At 45.0% G+C, this 20,556-nt stretch overlaps 1 protein-coding gene across 10 annotated transcripts in view; it reads right to left on the reverse strand.

The window, feature by feature from the left end:
* Positions 1 to 20,556, reverse strand: part of LOC119431015 (mitogen-activated protein kinase 14A-like) — a 398,975-nt gene that overhangs the window by 74,668 nt on the left and 303,751 nt on the right. For all 10 annotated transcript variants that reach the window (XM_049656879.1, XM_049656873.1, XM_049656872.1 and 7 more), the window contains one exon: positions 19,124 to 19,202. In XM_049656879.1, the coding sequence (XP_049512836.1) occupies positions 19,124 to 19,202 (79 nt within the window). The remainder of the gene's footprint in view (positions 1 to 19,123; positions 19,203 to 20,556) is intronic.

The raw sequence follows: 20,556 nt of genomic DNA on the forward strand, positions 1-20,556 counted from the left end.
ATGTCGCTAGAATCGTTTCTTGAAACACTTAGCATGTACCTGAAGAGCACGGTTGTACAGTTCAAAGATACATTGTTCCGTCAAAAAAATGGAGTATGCATAGGATCCAAAGTAGCCCCTGTGCTTAGCACAATTTTTTTGAGCAGCATAGATAGAATTGTGATGTCCGAATTGGATAGCAAAGTTTTGAAAATATTCAGATATGTGGATGATTATTTGATTTTGGGCTCAAACACGGAATGGGCTGTGTTCACCTCAAATGTGTTGGATACGTTTAGAAAAAGAGGCAAAGGCCTAAATTTCACTTTTGAAGAACCCACTGATACATTACAGTTCCTAGACGTGAAGCTCATATTTGAAATAAACCATGTGTGTTGGAAGTACTCCCCGAGAACAGAGAAGCCCTTGTTACAGTATGCTTCCGCCCATTCAAGGATAATAAAAAACGGGATCGCAATGGGATGTTTTCATTCAGCTCTAACAAAAACCTGCACGCACAAGTTAAATGAATCTTTCCTAGAGCAAAAGTTTCGGCTGGAAAAGGCTGGTTACCCTACCTCGATTCTTCTGACTGTAAGCGAAAGGCTATTGAAGAAAATGAAATTCGTTGAGAAAGAGGTGCAAAAAAGCCAGGAAGCTAAGAAAATATCGGTAATCCCCTATATGCATGGTTTTTCCCATAAAATTAAGAAGGTGGCCGCTAAATATGGTGTCAAGATAGTTTTCTCGGCAAAAAACAAAGTAGGGGGCGTGTGTCCGGCTGTAAACAAATTGTATAAAGACAGGCCTATTAGTGTCAGTAATGAATGTTCCAAGCGTTCTGATCACCAGGTTGTTGAGTGCAAAAGAAATGTAGTGTATAAGATCCTGTTTAAATGTGGCAAGTGTTACGTAGGGCAGACTGGGCGATGCGTGAACGTTAGGTTAAAAGAGCACTTGGCGAATTTGAAAGGAAGGCAGCTGACACATTTGGCATTACATTGTGCACGGTGTTCAATGAATATTTGTAGTCCTGTGTGTAATCAAACTGATATTTTGTATGTTCATCCTAATCAGACAACAAGAGAGATTGTGGAAGCTTGGCATATATCTAGACTACAAAGCACATGTGTCAGTCATCCTTCAATAGCATTGAATGACAAGGAAATTGACCTGATGAATAAGATGTGATAGCGCAATGTTTTTGTTAAAGGTTTTATTTTTATGTAATAGATTACAAAATGCCCTTGTGCTCATGTGCAGTGATTGTGAGGTGCGTGTCGCGACCATATATATGTTTTTTCTTAGTGAATAAAGGTCAGTTGTTAGTCTGCGCTAGTCCTTGTGTACTTCTTCGTTGTGGTTTCGTGTTGTGTGCGCAAAAGTTTCATTATGAGCTTTGTGGTGTTGTACAGTGGAATCTCGATGATACGATCCCGGCTAATACGAATTTCCGGATGATACGAATTTTTCTGTGGTCCCAGCCAAGCTCCATTACTTTGCAACATGCTAGAGTACGGTTGTTACGAATCGATTTTCGACCAGCGTCGGTTGATACGAATAAACGCCGCCCCACCGACGGCCGAGAGTCACGCGCTTTCTCCCTTTCTCTTTTGGTGCGGAGGCGCGGACGCGGCGCCGGACAGCGCGGAGGCCGCGACTGGGCGCAAAGAATTTGAAGCAGTGGCGCTTTTCTTGCTTTCGTGCTTTTCCTCCTTTTTGGCGGCCGCCCATCCGACGGAGTGGCTGCTGTGCTTCGGGCCGCGTTCTTTGTGTTTGCGCCATTTTGCCTAGTCGCAGCGAGCTATGTCTACCGAGATACAATCTCGGCTGATTTGCGCGGCCGTACGCCGAGGCGCGGGAGCCTCCGTAGGCGCGTCTTCTGTCGACTACGTTATCGGTGCCAATGGCACAGGGCGATGGTCGGTTTCGCTGCCGGAGTCACACGGTGCAAGATAGCGCGGCACGTAATCCACGGTGCAAGGTAGCGCGGCACGTTCAGTTGGGCGCTCCACTGCTTCTCCCGCTAATCGCCGTATTTTTCTTGCCATAGGAGGCTTGTGCTTCCGTATTCTGAAGGCGTGCTTCGTCCAAAATTTTTTCTCCAACGAGCGACGATCCATCACTAACCTGGGAGCTCCCAGTAATCCGAATTCTGCGTGTCAAGTGAAGATGCCAGCGTGGTTTACGAAGCAGACAACTGCGGTTGTCATCTTGCCCCTGCCACGGCAGCAACCAATGGAGAGACGCCTTTCAGTACGGCAGCCAATCGGAGGCGCGCTTTCATCGGAGGGCCCGTGTGACTACCTATCGCAGACCCGTGCTTCTTTTGAGTTCGCGCGTTTGTTACAAGATGGCGACGACGGACGAATTCAGAAGCGGAGTGGCGAAACATTGAGCTTTCGAACGATACCAAGATAGCGGCGCTCGGTGGCGGGAAATACGAGATATGTCTGATTTTGCGAGATTTAAAGCTGTTTTCTCGCCCTGCACACAGGACGAATAAATCTTTTTCGGCCACTTTTAGCGCGTTTTCAGCCAAACCATTTTGATACAGCGTAGATTAGGCGTTGCAGATACCGAAATGCGTGGTTTTCAAAAATAAATTTTTCTCGCGATTTTCGCGATCCGATGTTCTCATGCCCCATAATTTAGCTAGTTTTAATTGCGTTTCGATGATACGAATTTCGGCTAATACGAATATTTTTCGTGACCCCGTGAGATTCGTATCATCGAGATTCCACTATGTGTATATGATGTAAGGTAGCACTACATCCCAACTTTTATGTTTTGAATGAACATAGATGGACAGCACATTCCTGTTCATGTGTTCAACAAGGTCCGTGGGTGATATGGAGAGGCATGGCAAAACTGGCATGCATACAGACGGAAGATCTCCTCAACAACATCGGCGACGAAATGACGGCCCTGGGTGCCAATAATTACAACTACAGTGCTGTAGGCGGGACCACACTTCAAGCATGTTATGTCATCTGCCTGCATGCTGTTGCTTTTTCTTCCTTGTTTTTGACATCTGCGTGTTAGAATAAATGTGCATGCTTCGTGCACTCTTGCTTTTCTTTTGTATCCATTGTTAGGTTTTACAAACCATGAATGTCATTACTTTACAGGCTTCTGTATCACTTGTTCCCTTTTTATGTACAGTCGCGAGCAAAAGTTTGTAGACCAAAGGTGCGACAATTGTATTTTTTATGCGACAGCGTTAAGAGCCCCGTGTCGCAGAAAATTCGGCGTCGGCGTGCGATGCGTGTGGCGGAGAAAATCATCCCCAACCTTGACCGCGTAGGCCCTCCACGTGGTGCAAGGTTTTGGTGAACAAAAATTGAATTTCTCACAGTGAAATCCGTCAGGAAAATGGTAAAGTACGACTTTACCTTTCGGTGTCGGATTGTAATTTGAATGTACGAGAAACCCTAATTCTGCTACGAGGAAACTCAAACACAAACCCCTTTTCTAGCATTTCTACCAGACCTACAGCTGCGCGTTGCGATGCGAACGGGTCCCCATAATGCTGTCGTGTTCTACTCTTAAAAGCGAAGCTTAAGCGTCCTACAATTTTTTTTTCTTCGCAGCCTGGGCATTCCGGCTGAAATGAAGAGCGTACGCCTACGTGCACGTGTTTGACCAATACAACGTATTAAGCCAATTCGAGGCCGCGGAGCTGTGCTTGAATATATTTGCATTTTTTGCTGATGCCGTGGTCTCCAAACTTTTGCTCGCGACTGTACTGCAATTGTCATTACTTCGTAAATTGTCCTGAGATTATTTCCTAGAAAATTATTTTCTTGTGTTCTGCGTGTGTCCTCTCCCTTGCTTTTGTGTACTCAGCTTATGTTCTATCCCTGCTCCCTCCCACTCCTGCCTAAGACCTCAAAAGTAGGCCAGCAGTATGTAATAAAAAAAATTATGATGCGTGAAGGACTATGGTCCAGGATTACAAAGCGAAGCAAGAATTGCGAAACAGGCAAGGCCGCTGCAGCAGATAGTGCTTAGCACATCAGGTGATTGATGCATCTATTGGTTGGCATAGTTTCAACGCGGAAACGGGCCTAGAAAGTCGACATCAACATTTTTAATGGGAGAATCGGGATGTGGCACAGGATGAAGACGTCCGGGTGACATAGTCGTTGGGCGTTTATGACATCCGCATTGCTCACAACCTCCCACATATTTTTCCATGTTGTGGAAACGTTTTGGCGAAGCCTATGCGACTCCAGGTTATGTCGTCGTGCATGATGCAAAAAACATGGGAGCGCGAGGTCTGTGGAATGAAGAGAAGCAGATGGGCTCCTTGGCCGGCCAAATTTTTCTTGTAAAGGAGATCGTTGTGGACCACAAAACAGCTTTGGCTGGCATGTTCATTAGCAGAGCTAAGCTACAGTCGTCGTGCTGTGCTGCCCTGAAAGTGGCATGATTAGGAAATGGGGAGTCAGTAGCAGCAAGATATTGATTGAAGTTGTCAGCATCACACTCAGTCGTGGGTAAAGGAAGGCACATTGGCAGCGGCACATTGGCAGCGTGGTGGTTACAGCTCTTGTAGCATACACAAAAGCAAACTCTTGTAAACACTGGGCGCATCACACTAGGCGGCCAGAGGGGTCCCGTAGGCCGACCAAGCAATAAAGAGGGTGGTGGTCGATGACTGAAAAGCGACAGCTGCAGACATACAGACGAAACTTGTAAACGGCGAAAATGACTGCGAGACTTTTCTGTAACTGTATAGTTGCACTCAGCCTTGCTCAATGAACGGCTTGCATCTGTGACCCCATGGTTAGAATTGTCATGACGTTGAATCAGCGCGCCGCCAATACTGATTCACCTGGCACTGGTATGGATTTCTGAGGGAGCAGAGGGATCACATTGGCGTAAAACCAGCCCTAATGTCTGCACAAACTTTAGCTGCGAAAATGCTGATCCACAATCAGGTGGAAAGGGATGTCCTTTTGCAGCAAGTCAGTCAGCACATACGTCTTATCAGCAAAATTGGGAACAAAGCAGAGGACCGGGAAACTTCACAGCTTCTGGAGAGACTGCGGCTGCTTGAAGTTGCTGACAGCGATGACTTTCTGCGGGTCTGGCCTAATCTCATGCTTGTCTACAACGTGTCCCAGAACCAGTGATTCACATTCTCTAAAATGACATTTCTTCGAGTTCAATGTGTGCGCAGCTCTCTCCAGACAGGCAAGTGTAACGTCAAGGCGATGGTTATGTCTGTCAAATGTTCGGCCAATGATCACATCTGTCCAGGGACATAAACAAATGTCTTGTTTTGGGCCTCGAAAAACTGCGTCCATAAATCTTTCAAACGTTGTGAGGGCATTGTACAAACAAAATGGCATAATGTTGAATTCAACGCTCTGCAGTGTAATGAAAGCCATCTTTTCTTTGTGAGCTGGATCCATGTGAATTTGCCAATAACCAGATCACAATAACCAGATCACAAACATGTAAGCAATCGATGACGTCACTGATGTGAGGCCTTTGGTTATAGAGTTAGGATGCTGAAAGTAAACACAGAACTTCCACGATAATTAGTTTTTTTAACCAGGTGATTCTTGGATATAAACAAACTTACAGTGCAAACAGCTAAGACGGACCACAAAAGGAAGATACGACACACACTGGCGCTGCGCTGCAAGTTCAAGTTGAGAATTATGTACCAAATGAAGTTTTACTGATTCTTGGATAACTCTGGTTATTAGCATATCGCTGTGAAATGTCTTGGCACAATTGAACAGGAAACTTGGTAGGTCAGAGAGGATACTCGGCACCTCAGATTTATGCATGCACCTTCTGAGCAAAATCAAAGCAGAGCGATGAATTGGGCTAGTTTACTGTTACTATGTACAGTATAGACCACTTATAACGTTATAGTGCAGAACTGGCTACAACACGGCCTTGTCCGACTCCCGTTTACCCTCCCATAGAACTCCATGTATACGCATATTGCTTACGGTGCAGCTGCGTGAGACGAAATACCGGTTATAATGCGGCTTCTGCGGGAAAATCTCGCCTCCAAGGACGGCAGCGAGCACGTTTCTCAACAAGGTGCGCCCACTGATGGGAGAGATCAACGAGGGCAATGCTGCGGAGGAGCATAAGACGCGGAGCAAACAAACGGAAAAAAATGCAGCCATAGGTTGTCTAGGCAACGGGGAAACCTTTTGCTCAGCTGCTTATCAGCGGTGCATTTAGCACTGAACGCGGCTTCGAGTCAGCATGGGATAGCAGCAATGGCGCAGTCCTTGCTGAGACCGTTCTTCTTTTACATCCAGATTCTTCCACTAATCGGGCCGTTTCCTGTTCGCACCTGGAACCCATCCGACGGAGCCTGTACTGCGCCCTACCTTGCTGAAAACCCGACCTTTGCATCAAGCGGCGGTTTGCTGTTCCCTTCTTCGTCTGCACACGCCAGAAATGTCAGCGGAATCATCGCACCGGATATTTTCATCAAACCAACGGCATCGACGTATGCGTTACCCTGTGGTGCGCATATAAATAGGCCAACGATCACGACCCTCGTCAGTGGGCATGGGATAGCAGCCATAGCGCAGTCCTTGCTGCGACCATTCTTCATTTACATCCAGGTTGGTAACTCGACTTCCCTTTACTGTAAGCGCTTAAGCAATCGCGCTTTGCTGCTCGTCCCATGCCCGGACATTTTGTGGTGTTTATTTACCGACTGTGTATATGTTACAAAGTTGCTTGTGATGTCCGGAGACATTGAGCTTAACCCTGGCCCTGATCCCCGTTGTAGCACTAACCTGGTTCTCGAGGCCAGGCTCTCTTGCTACTAAAATGGATGTGCGTCATGCTGAGCTAATCTCAAGTCTTAATGAAGTGAAAGCCAACCAAAAATTACTTGAGGAGCGTGTTACAAGCATGAATGCCAGATTAGCGTCCGCAGAGGAGAAAGTTGCTGCACTTGAAACTCAGCAGGAACCTGCTCATATCCGAGGCATCATTACCGAAACCATAAAAAGTGAGAATGCATCGGTGCAATCTCGTCTGGACGATTTCGAGGACAGGTCAAGGAGAGATAACTTGATTTTTTTATGGTATCGCAGATAGTACCTCTGAAACTTGGACGGAAACAGAAAAAAGAGCTTCTTCAATTCTTGTGCAAATTTTTGCGCTGCAATAACCCGAAGAGGGAATTGAGCATGCGCATCGCTTAGGTGCCTTTGTAAATAACAAATGTCAACCAGTGGTAGTGCAACTGGCATCATTTAAAGTGAAGGAAAACATATTAACACAAAAGAAGAAGCTGAAAGGATCCGGGGTATCCATTCAAGAAGACTTCTGTCGGGCAACTAGAATGACTAGCAATAAGTTCATTGCACTTGGGAAGTCCTCCAGTCAATTGTATCATCTAAGGTACAACAAATTGTTCATCAACAAAACATGCTACGTGTATTGCTCTCAAACCGATACTGTTTATGAGCTTCAGCAAAACAGTATTGCTACTGCCAGCGGTAATGTAGGCAGCCGCGCAATAAATTTCCCTGCGAATACCCCATCCCCTGTTTCGAGTTAGCATCGCACGGCCGTACAGAATAAGCATGATAACGATTACTCTGTGCTGTTCACTAACATCCGCTCCATCATGAATAAGCGCAATGCCCTGTCTGCGCTGATCAACACGTGTAATGCAGATATTCTTGTTTTAATCCAGACCTGGCTTTCAGATAAAATTGAAAATCCTGAACTTTTCAAGTACAGTAAGGCTTACAATATTTATAGAAATGACCGAATAGGACGATGTGGCGGTGGGACCTTGATCGCTGTTTCATCTGATATTAACTGACTTTTACTTTTTTAGAGCACGAAAAGGGACGAGACACAGAGGTACGACGCAGACACAGCGCTACCTACCTACCTACTTACGCTCTTTCATGATATTAACTCTTTTTATATGCACGTGCCTTCACAGATTTAATTCTTGTGCTGTTGTATTCACATATTTTTTTAGACGTTTTGTATAACTGTGCGAAAAAACGAGGACAACGAGGACATACATGTTTTTTATGTTTATCGGCACATGTGACAGTGACAATGCGGGCACGTGTTCAGGATCCTGCATGAAATATATGCTGCTTGCTTTTCCAGAAATAAACAGTTGGCAGTCTGCGCTCGTGGTGTTGTGTGTTTCTTTCGTATGTCCTCGTTTTTTCGTGCAGTTATATAAAACGTCTAAAAGCTATGAACCAACTAGCCCGCCAGAACATCCTACTTAAGTATTCACATAAATAACAAAGACATAATATTTGCCGCTTGCTATAGACCACTTGATATTACATCCACATTTTGCAATGAATTATTTGACTGTCTTAACCAAATCATTGTTGAACATCCAAAAGCACCAATATTCTTGCTCGGTGATTTCGATTTCCCCGGCATTGACTGGGCTGTTGACTTCCCGTCAGTGACTCTATTCTCATCCCAATGTTCAACCTTCCTTGATATATCTTCGACCTTTGGCCTCACCCAGTTTGTTAAGAGCCTACCCGGGTCGCTGCAATTTCTGTCACCATCCTTGACCTCGTCTTCACACATCTCCTGATTCAATTTCTTCATTATCAATTATACCTGGTTTAAGCGATCATTCCGTGATTCATTTTGCAATTCCCTTACGCTCGCCCCAGCGTCTAAAATACTGTAAGAAAATTCGTGACTACAGTAGAGCAGATTTTTTCTCTATCAATAACGAGTTACAAAGTTTTGCCGATTTCTTTTTTCTACAGTTCTGGGAAAGGTCTATCACTGAAAACTGGCTCCTATTCAAAAACAAGGTTGAAACACTAATTGAAAAATATATTCTAACTCGCCTATTATCTCCATGCAATCAGGCTCCTTGGTTTAACGTGTGTTTTAAACGGCTTCTTAACAAGAAAAAACACATTTTTCGACGCTTCAAGCTGTCTGGGGAAACCAAAGCAAAAGCTGCCTACGTAGCTATCGCATCTGAATATAAAATGGCTCAGCCAAAAATTACTTTTTTTCTGAAACACTACCACATCTGCTCACAACTAATCCTAAGAAGTTTTGGAACGTTATCAATGTACGCAAACCTAAAGAAATGGTTCTTAAAACTGACGTTGGATTTCCTGTCCCCCGTGAGCTTTGCTCAACGGCCTTTAACAACGCATTTTCGCTATCTGTTTCTGACGCTCTAATAGATACTTCACCGTTCGCACGTGACGTTCCTTGAGATGGAGCCGATTTTGATCGACGTTGATGGCATATACAACTTCATTTAAAAAGCTGAACTTTCCTCATCGGCAGGTGTTGATAACATAAATTACAAATTCCTTAAGAGTACTGTAGCATATTCATCTGCTTTCTTGTCGTATATTTTTACTCAGTCTTTACAGAGTTCAACACTACCGGACGACTGGAAGATGGCGAAGGTGATTCCAGTCCACAAGTCTGGTGATATTCATAATCCCCTAAACTACCGGCCGATCTCCTTAACTTCCATTCCATGCAAGTTATTAGAGTACATAATCTACTGCAACCTGATTAGTTTTCTCGAGTTAATATTAACTTTTTTGCGTCACAGCAGCATGGTTTTCATAAAAATTATTCTTGTGAGACTCAATTATTAACCTTTACTAATGCTTTAGATCAAGCTTCAGTTATTGATTGCATCTTCCTTGACTTCGCAAAAGCTTTTGATACCGTCTCACATTGACTACTATTACTGAAACTTAGCGCACTCCCTCTTGATTGTAGCTTGCTTAAATGGATTGAATGTTTCTTGCAGAATAGAACACAGCACGTTTCTGTTAATGATCATGACTCTATATCCTGCAATGTAACATACGGTGTTCCTCAGGGGTCAGTCCTTGGGCCTTTTCTTTTCTAATTTATATTAATGACCTGCCTGATTCTGTTACTTCTAATATAAGGCTCTTTGCTGACGACTGTGTTCTGTACCTCGTAATTTCTAATGAGTCTGACTCCTATGTTCTTCAATCTGACCTAAATAAAATTTCTTCTTGGTGTGATACATGGCTTATGAAACTAAACATTAACAAATGTAAAGCAATGAGGGTGTCTCAAAAAAATTAACCAGTCCATTTCTCAGGGCTATGAACTTAACGGTTGCCCTCTTCAGTTCGTCGACAGCTACAAGTATCTAGGCGTCCATATCACGAATAACCTGTCATGGCAGAAACATATCCACCATGTTATTAACAAAGCTAACAGTACCCTTGGTTTTCTTCGGCGGAATTTCCGCCTCGCTCCCGTTCCGTTGAAACTACTACTATATAAAGCACTCGTGCGTTCTAAACACAAGTATGCTTCACCCATATGGGACCCGTAAACTAGCTCGTTAACACAGTCCTTAGAATCGGTTCAAAACCACTCAGCTAGGTTTATCCTTGCTAACTACTATCGCTTAGCCAGCATTTCTCGCATGAAGCAAAATCTTGACCTACCTCTCCTTTCTAATAGATGTCGAATTTCACGCTTATGCCTGTTTCATAAAATATACTACACTAATAATGACCTAAAAATGACACTTTTTTTTGCCTCCGAGCCATTTGTCATCCCATATTGATCATCAAATGAAGGTTGGGGTGCCTCAGTGTAAAAGCAATGCATACCTCGAAGCCTTCATACCGAAAACAAGTCACGACTAGAATCACCTTCCCGTTTCCATCATCACTATCAGAGATCATGATGTGTTCAAGTCGGCTATCTGTGATCATGTGCTGCATCTTTAGCCATTTTTTTCTTTTTTTATTGCCACTCCTCCCTGTAATGCCTGTACAGCCTTGAGAGTAAATAAATGAAATGAAAATGAAAAATTTCTGTGCACCCGTCGCGATGTGTGTCGTGAAGTGCAGATATCGCACGAGCGACACTGTCAATTTAAGCAGTGTTCCGAAAATTTACTTTGGAGCTACAGTAAAACCTCGTTAATTCGACCCTCGTTAATTCGGACTCATTCTCTAGTCCCGGCCGGCATATGCATTGTTCAATGCAATCAAACGCTCGTTTATTCAGACTTATTTGGGCGTATATCGGTTAATTCTGACTACTTTAGGAGTTCGGTGATCGAGGAGCGCCGCAAATGTGCGACGCAAAAGAGCAAGAATGGTGCTAGCATCCAACCGAAACGAAGCGGCGGAGTCCGCATGGCTACAGCCATCAGTTGAAATCGTACGTGAATGACAGCAATGCCGGAACGTTGGTTCTTTATTCTATGGGAACGCTTCGAGCCTATTTGTGTCTTTAAAGCCTGTATTCTTGCGTTTACAGCCGCGCATAACACCGTGTTGGCTGCGGGCTTTCGTAACTGCGTAGTCGTCATCCACGATTACGTCGATAGTGGTCGTGGTTTTCTCCGCAGCGGTTGTGGCGAACAGTAGTTTCGTTTTTACTCGGTACGCGCGTCGGCCGCGTGCCTAAGAAACTGTGTAGCCATCGATCATCGCATAGATAGCGACCGCGGTTTCGACTACAGTTGTTGCAGCGAATGGTAGTTAATTCATCCAGGCTCGGTGCGTGCGTCGGGCGCGTGCCTTCAGCACCGCAAAGTCGCCATTCATAATCACGTCGATAGCGGTCACGGTTTTTCCTGCAGCGGTTGCGGCAAACAGTTGTTTCGTTTTGACTCGGTGCAAAGCTATCAAGCTTGAAGAGCACCGGCTACATCGCGATTATATTTTCGCCAGCTCACTGATAAAAATGTAATCGCGATGTGCGCGCGATAGTACAAAGCGTGTCTACATGCATGGTCTACTCATGTTTTGCATACGTGCAGGGCTTGAAAATCGTTGTTTTGGTTATAGTGCGGTACCACTTATAGTGCAGATATTCGCGACTCTGGCGACTTACGTTATAAGTGGTCTACACTGTACAGTGCTCACGGATTGAAACGTGGCACTGCTAGCACGTGGCCACCGGTACATGCAGCGCCACCCGTGGAAGCAAGCTGTTGAATACCGTGAGGGTGAGAGCATTTCGAGCATTTCTTGCTTCCGGTTGCCATGAGCGGGACTGTGGTTCCCCGCAGCACCAGCGGGGCACTGCAAGCTTGGCATGCCGGAGCGTGCTTGTGTGCTGACGGCAGTCGCTCGGCACAGAAGGCTGGTGGCATGCTCCACCTTTGCCACCAGCCAGTCTGACATCGTGGCCGCGAGAGCACAGCTGACAAAATACTAATACAGTAGAACCCTGCTGTTACGTTCCCGGGTGCTGCGTTTTCCCGGCTGTTACGTCGTTTTCGGCCGCTCCTGGCACAGCTCCCATAGAACCCAATGCATTGGTAACCCCGCTGTTACGTCGCAACTGTGGGACCGTTCCCGCATCATACGTTGCGAACTGCCACACCACGCCGGCCCGAGCGGCCATTTTGACTTTTCATGTCGCTTGGCTTGGTTGCTTGATGATGGCATTGGCCGCCCAAAGTGCTGGGGGCGACATTTATTACGTATTTTCGGTTTCCGCCAGCAAAAGTATGGCCTTTGATATCCGCTTTTGCTATCTAAAGATGATGTCTATGACGCGTTGCAGCCCTAAAATTGGTTTTGGCTCATAGATGTTCCGTATAAAGTCCCCGCGCGCCGCGGCGCGCGTCAGCATACGCGCGGCGCACATACAGCGCGCGTATGCTGACATACACGTCAGCGCGCGGCGCACATACAGCATACGTCGCCGCGCGCCGTATGCTGTATGTGCGAGTGAAAGCGTGCGAGGGAACCCGCGCGGCCGTATGCTGAATGTGCGAGTGAAAGGGTGCGAGGGGAGCCGACGACCGCGTCTCGTGCGCGAAAGAAAAGCAGGGAGGAAGCGCGCCTCCTTCCGTTGCGCTCGAGGCACCAGCGAGGGGGGGTAGCGGGCAGCGTTGTGCTCTGGCATCATACTGCGCGGCGGCGCGCGCGCGGTCCCGCGGGCCGTATCTTGAAAGCGATCTGCGTGGGGGCAGATTCTATGCAGTGTAGGCATAGGTGCGTCGGCGGCTCGTGGCTTTGTGCGTGCTGCGTGTTCTCGGCGCTCAGTTTGGGTTGAAGCGATAGACAACAGCACGAAGGTCACTTCGCTCGCTTCTGCAGCGACGCTTAACTGCGTGCGTCCGCGCTCATCGAGTGTGATGTGTTCATGTTTGCCTGTGGGCGCCGACACCATGTTTGTTAATTAGTTAATAACCGAATGTTTACAAGTTTATACAGACGATAAATCTACTATTCTTACTTTGTATAGCTCATCGCAATCGATACTTCGGCTGTCGGGCGAAACTACTTTTTGTCGCACGTAAGAATTAAAATAATGTTGTGTGCAGTTCAACACTACTCCCATTTCTCAATTTTTCCTGTTTCCTGGCTCTTGCGTTTCCCGGCTCTTACGTTATTTTTTTACGGTCCCGCGAAAAACGTAACAGCGGGGTTCTACTGTACTCAGTACTCCACGCAAACGTGTCCACAACTGCGTCTTCTTTCTTCTTTTTTTTTTGTACAGGTTTAATTCTGGAATAAAGTTTGCTATTCCATCACGCAAACGTTTGTTTTACTCAGATGAACGTAACGGCGCCTTACTAGCATAGCATATGTGCCGCATCGGAAGGGCACGTGTAACAAGAGCAGACGATGTCGAAATGCGCCATCGCCATGTTGGCACAATGCAAGGCTGCTGGGCAGAAGGCACCCTGGCAGGCGTCTCACAATGATGGCATGCTGAGCACTGCCCATGGCATTGTAGGAGTTGCACCACGACTTTGAGGCCGATCGTCGCCATTGGTCAGTGAAGAAAACGTTAGCTTGAACTTTACTGCTCAGACATACATGCAGCAGGAAGGACTTTCCACAAAGCGTGCATGCGCACAATGCTTGTGCAAGGCTCTGCCACCGAGACGATTGAGCGTAGCGCTGATGGTGCAGCCAAATGGCATCTCTGCAGACAGCAGCAGCATGAAGACAGCATATAATCCCAACAAAATTTTTTCTAGGTTTCTTGCTGTAAATGCGTGGTTGTTTCATCACACACCGTAAGCAGATTAATGGTAAAGCGTCTGCACACCACACTCACTCAAGAAATCTTACTGCCATAAAAAGGAGCCTTGATCTTATCACTACACCAGGCATGGGAATTTCTCATTCACTGCAGTGGCATGTTTGTGGCTAACAGCAGCAAATGTCAATCTGTACCAGTCAGTCATCATGCTGGCTTATGGCAGATAGCTGATACAGATAACGTTGGGATTCTCATGCATTTCCAGCACTTCGGGAGAAACATTCAGAGAATAAAAGAGAGGGAGGACCAAAGCTTATGCGGCAGCAGACCTAGAGTCATGGTGCACGCGTAAAGTCACTCCTCACAGATGTGTGGCACACCAGTTTCAATGCAGATGGTTGCACTCTTTCAACGGTACATTTATTGGACTCTTCTTTAATGCTGTGTGCTTCAAGAATTCATCTGCATTTTCCACCCGTATACTTTCCCATAACATGTGTGCTGTGAAATAGAGGTGTGAATTGGCAACGCTAAAAGAGATCTGCCAAAGATCCCGGTGATGCTCCTTCAGTCCACACAATATTCAAGCGATGCGAGATGCACACCCTGCGCCGTGGAGCAACCACATGAACGCGACATGACGAAAAAGAGTACGACATATTTATATTGCTGTCTGAATAAATGCTACTGTGCATTCGTAAAGAAATCTCAAACGTTAAAAAAATTAAATTGCAAGTTGATCATTGACAAGATTAATCCAAAAAATGACACATAGGAACATGCTCCACTAAAGAAAAGATGCGACACCATTCCTTACTGCAACAAAGTCACACACAATATTGCATTGCGTTATGGTTTTTCTGTAACATTTTTCACACCATGTAAACTAGCCTATCTGTGGAAAAGTTTCTTCATGTGGAACCAAGCCGGAATGTAAACAGAAACATGCAAGGTTCTTTGATTGTGCATTGTTTATTCGATTCCCTTCACATGCAGAAAAATGTACATAGGTCAAACTGGAAGGTAGATGTGTATAGCAAAGATTAGGAGAGGCCATAACATTGTGTGCAATGCACGTGCAAGCCTCACCTCAATGAAGTAAAATGCGACCTCGTGCTTAGCAGCCCAACACCATAGCCACTACGCAACCATGGTGGGTAATCTCAAACGTACCCAGAGGTCAACGTTTCAACACAGATCTAGCTTTAATATGCTATCATCCCCAATGGAAATCGGCTCCATGCCACCAGCGTAAAATGCCGTGGTGCCACATAGTGAGAAAAACTTAAAACACTTTCGCAGCTCTTGGTGGCGTCTCAGGCCAAACAGCGCCAAAACAAACAACCGATCTCGATAATAATGACAAGAGCGTGCCCATACCTTGCCCTCAGCTTGACATGAGATGGCTGATACCACTATTTCTCAATGTCACGACAGAGCGCAAGTTGCAAGAGCGAATTCAGATCGGACCAGGGCGGACTAGTTGCTGCCTTGTTATTGCACAATCACGCCTGTAAATGTCACTGCGTGGACTGCCGGGCAACAAGCAATATTGTTTGGCTGGCCAAAAATCGCCGACGTGGCAAGCGACAGATCGCCCTCCACCACGGCAAAACCTGTCCCTCGTTGCCATCGCTTGAAAATCGCGTGCATGCAGTTACACCTGTCTGGCCAATGTAGCATTTGTCACATGACAGGGGGATGCTATAAATAACCCCTGTACTGTACACAACGAAAGGAGTGACATGCTTTTTTGAGCACAGAGGCCCTGTGTGCTTTTATGACTCGGTACATACAAGCCAGCTTATCATATTGCACAAAGAACAGCATGGCAACCCTGCACTTGGTGGCTGTACTTTTTGAGGCAGCGGGACAGGCAGTGCATATACGGCACAGCAAGATGCTTTGCTGCGCTAGTTGATGTGCAGACATGATAGAAAGCAGGGTGCTGGAATGAAATGCTTTTGTTCTGGTTTTGGTTTCATTCCACTGAAGAAAGTTCCGTTCCAGTTCTGCTGCGGAAAGGAAAAAAAAAATGATCCGTAACGGTTCACACTGGTTTTGATTTGCACCCAAACATTTTTGCAGCAAAGTAACGATAAAAACATAATATTTATTTTTCTCAATAAGTAAATTATGAACTCTGATATCATGCTCACTGCCTTGAGTCAAGGCACCGAGCACGATCTCAGAAAACAGCACGTTATCAAATGTACTCGCCAAAATGCGAGACCGCTGTTCAGATAAAACGAACTTAAAACAAACAAACTAACGATAAAACTTAGGTAAAAAAGTGCTGTACCCATAGAAAACGAAACGATAAGCTCTTCAACGTGCAAGCCCTCGGTTTTGTTACGATGCCGATCAGCTTGTGCTGCAAACAGCAGGCTTAGATTAGTGGAGCGCTCGACTGGCTATCGCTCACACAATCCCTGCCCAAGATGCGCGCTTATGCTGACGTTGCCTGACGTCGGTTGTTTCGGATTGTCGACTTTCCCCTAAAACCGAAAACCGATAGAATATAATTCGATTTCACTCCAAAACAAAATAATGATTCGGTTACGTATTCGTTCTGGTAAAAATATAGTTTTTTATTATTTTTCATTTTTGTTTTTGTTCTGTTCCGACACGCTGATAGAAAGCAGCACGACATAGGAGGGTGTCACTACCTTCTCAATTAAAGCATTATTAGAAAAGCTGGTACATGTATACCACCATCCCTATGGATGTAGAATGTGGGTTGACCCTTAGCAAAATGAATCCGGAAAATCAAGTTCACCTTGATACAAAGATATCGACAGAGTACTGACCCAATGAGCAATGTGTTGTTTGATTTAAAAAAAAAATGCCTCACCTAACTCACATGCAGTCGTATTTTACTTCATTGAGGTGAGGCTTGCACGTTCATTGCACGCAATGATATGGCCTCTCCTAATCTTTCCTAGACTGACCTATGTACATTTTTCTGCATGTGAAGGGAATCGAATAAACAATGCACAATCAAAGAAACTTGCATGTTTCTGTTTACATTCCGGCTTAAATGGTTCCACATGAAGAAACACTTTTGCACAGATGGGCGAGCTTACATGGTGCAAAAAATACGACAGAAAAACTGTAACGCAATGCAATATTCCTCAAGTTGTGTGTGACTTTGTTACAGGAAGTGTCTCACCCACATCAAGACCACCCAACTTAAATATAACAAGATAATAAAGATAACCAGATAACGTACTTACAAATTCTCACCAGTTTGGATTTGTCAATCTCAGCATTTATGCTTTTAATACATTCATCTAAACACAGATCACATAAAAACGGCACTACAAACACCATTCTTTTCAATAAGAGTTTCATCATTAAAGGTGATAAAAGTGGAGGAAAATAAAATCTGAGGATTTAAAGAAAGCTGTCAATAGAAAAAAGCGCAAAGTTAAAAACATTGGGCCAGATTCTTCATTAAATTTTAGACAGCTCTGAACAGATCTGGTTCTGACATAGAATAAAACCGGTCACTGAAAAGACAGACAGAGGCTCAGCAATTTCACTGACCACTAGAAAGTCAATAACATTCTGAGAGTTTCGCACGGAGAGGGGACCTTTCACATGTAATGCACACATTCGCTTCAAAACAAACGTAAAAAAAGGGGCCTTGCCAGGACCCTGTCTCAGCGACCTGCAGTGGAACGCGTTCTTTGTCGGTTTTGGCAAAAAAAAAAAAAAGAATGCAGAAGACCTTTGCATTGTTAATGAAAGACCAGTGAAAGGTCTTGTGGGGAGATGTGACTGCCTGTACACTCCGGACCATTTCAAATGAGCAAGTTGTACTGTTGCAAAACGAGTCACAAGCTGAGGTGGCATATTGCATCTTTGAACAAATTACTGTTTTACAAAGTCTGAGGAACATGCGAGAAGGCAAGCACTTGTTGGCCCTGCTGACTATGGAGTCCATCCTACATGAAGTTTGATGATAAGGTGAAGATGATATATATACTAAGGAAGAGATGTCCAGGTATTGTGTATTTATTGTTTCAGGTGATCAGGTTACACACATACTTTTACATTTATTTATGTTTACCACCATGCACCAAGTTGTGCACCATCTATCACGGTGGGACTGAAGTGTTATATTATGGTCGGTTCCAGTTATTTCGCAATTATGCAACAATTCACATTTTCTTTATGTATACCACTTTAATCATAAACTTCAGTAATGTGGCTGTTTATAAATTGTTTCTACCCTTTCTCACTTTTTACCATGCCCTTTTTTCATGGCTGCAAAAACGTTCAGATAACAACTGGAAAGTGGGACCACTGCGATGCCCTTCCTTTTTTTTTTCTATAATGAAACATAATAAACTGTTACTAGTACTACTTTTGCTACTGTAGTGCAAGGACTTTATGAGTGTCGTTTATGTGAATGTGGACGTTCTGAGAACTCTTGAAGCTTTTGAATTTGTGTTGAAGAGAATGAAGAAAGAAGAAACAGAAGGCGAGCCAGTCCGCACTTGGCAGCACCAGTGGCGCCTGAGGTGACGTTGTTTGGAGTAGGCCTGGCCGTTGCCTGCTCGTAGTTGCCTGTTGGAGCAGCTTAAGGCTGGGGGCGAGGCCAGGCCTTTTCTTTGAGGCCGCCTCTTGCTCGAGGTGGCACCTGGAGTTGTGGAGCTGGAAACCACCCGTTCGAGTGCGCTGGCCACGGTATTGCCGCCGTGGGCCTTCGCCTGCCTCATTTGATGACCGTCATCGTGCCTTAGCTCGCCTCAAATGGAAATCGTCGCAACAGCTCAAGCGATCTACCGCTGATTGACGACACCATCGGGACTGAACCAGTGAGACGTTTTTGCTCCTTTCTCGAACACTGTGCTTAGTACTTAATGTAGACACGTGTCTGTTTTAGTGACCTTCTCTCTGTATTCTGTGTTTATTGCTTGTTTTGTTACACTCTGATCATCTTATATAAATTTTGGTTTACATCTGTTGGCACATCTCTGACGTTCATTACCACTTGACTGCACACAGACATACGTGCTGAACAACTATTACATCACACTACCAAACAAAGAAGTGCCTTTGTTTCCCCTATGCTTTCACTGGGTTCAAATGGTCATTAAAGTGGGCTAACTATCTATCCAATACTATAGGCCATTTGAGCCTAGTGCCTCACCTTTCTCATTGGCCCCCTGGAACACCTCGGCAAAGTTTTTCTTCTTCATGACAGGCAGGCTGCGGATGTAGTTCCTTGCCTGAGAAGAATGCACACACGCCACTCATTATGGCTGTGGAATTCACATCAAATAAGGACCAAGAATGAATGCATGGCTTTAAATATTTAAATACACTTGTTTATAACATTTCTTTTTTAAACAACAATATAAGACATAAGTAAGAAAGAACAGATTGTAAAGATAGGCACCAGTTGTCACATGTGTCACATGAAATGCCTTGGAGAGTATCATAAGCTGCTAAGGCATGCACAACAGCATCCAGCCAAAATGAAGAACACTCTGCACTGCATGCACACAGGATTCTTGTGGCATGCCAAGTGTGCAGCAGCGTCATCGACTTGTGTCATTAGATCAATCATCAGTTAGGCCATTCTTGTTATGCCTGTGCTTCTTTCTAAAGACAAGCACTCAATGAGTTTGGAAGGCGATGGCCAGGTTGGACTTGCTGCAGTCCATGGTTTGACCAATGGCATAAGCAGGGCCAATCCAATGCCAGGCACACAGATCGTCTGCCTTGCCATGTGGCTAGTATACTGCTCACGTGAGCATCCATTGCATGAACTGGCCCAAACTCGCTGTATTGTAATGGTATCCCTCCACCATATTACACGTGTGCAGAGATAAAAAAAATCACGCACATAGTTGCTAGTTAAATAGAAGCAAAAAGAATGGGCGGGGGGGGGGGGGGGGGGGAAGGGGTGCAGGAGAGATCTTAGAAATGCATTCTCTAATGTGTGATTATTCTGAATATACCAGTATTATACAGGAATGGAAAGTACGGTATATGATGATAAGTTCTGGAAGAATCAAAATGAGCAGTTTAAGTCGTGACAATTCCATTTGCCAATTTACAAACAATACGTAGGATTAAATAAATCGTAACATTCAGAAATACCACATAGGAAACCCACCCAACAAATTCGCACTTCATGCTCATTCCTGTTTACTAAAATATGTAGCGTCATTCCGGAACCAGAAACAAGAAGCCTCATCCATTTATCATAAAAAATTTGAAATTCTGGGGTTTTACCACCCAATACCACAATATGATTATGAGGCATGTCAATGTGGGTGACTCAGGATTAATTTTGACCCTCTGGGATTCTTAACATGCACCTAACGCACGTTACACATGCGTTTTTGCATTTTGCCCCCACTGAAATGCTGCCGCCCCGTCTGGGTTTTTGATAACGTGCCCTTTGGCTTAGCAGCACAATGCCAAAGCCACCACGCTATCCCAGCGAGCATCATTTTATCACTGAGTAATATTGTATTACTGGCCAACCCTCTACCTATGTTGTAAAAACACCTTCCAGAAGTGGGCGCCCACCATGCCTGTTCACGAGGTGTCTCCAAGGGGATGGGCCGAATC

Source organism: Dermacentor silvarum, chromosome 10 (genome assembly GCF_013339745.2).
Source record: "Dermacentor silvarum isolate Dsil-2018 chromosome 10, BIME_Dsil_1.4, whole genome shotgun sequence".
Lineage (NCBI taxonomy): Eukaryota > Metazoa > Arthropoda > Arachnida > Ixodida > Ixodidae > Dermacentor > Dermacentor silvarum.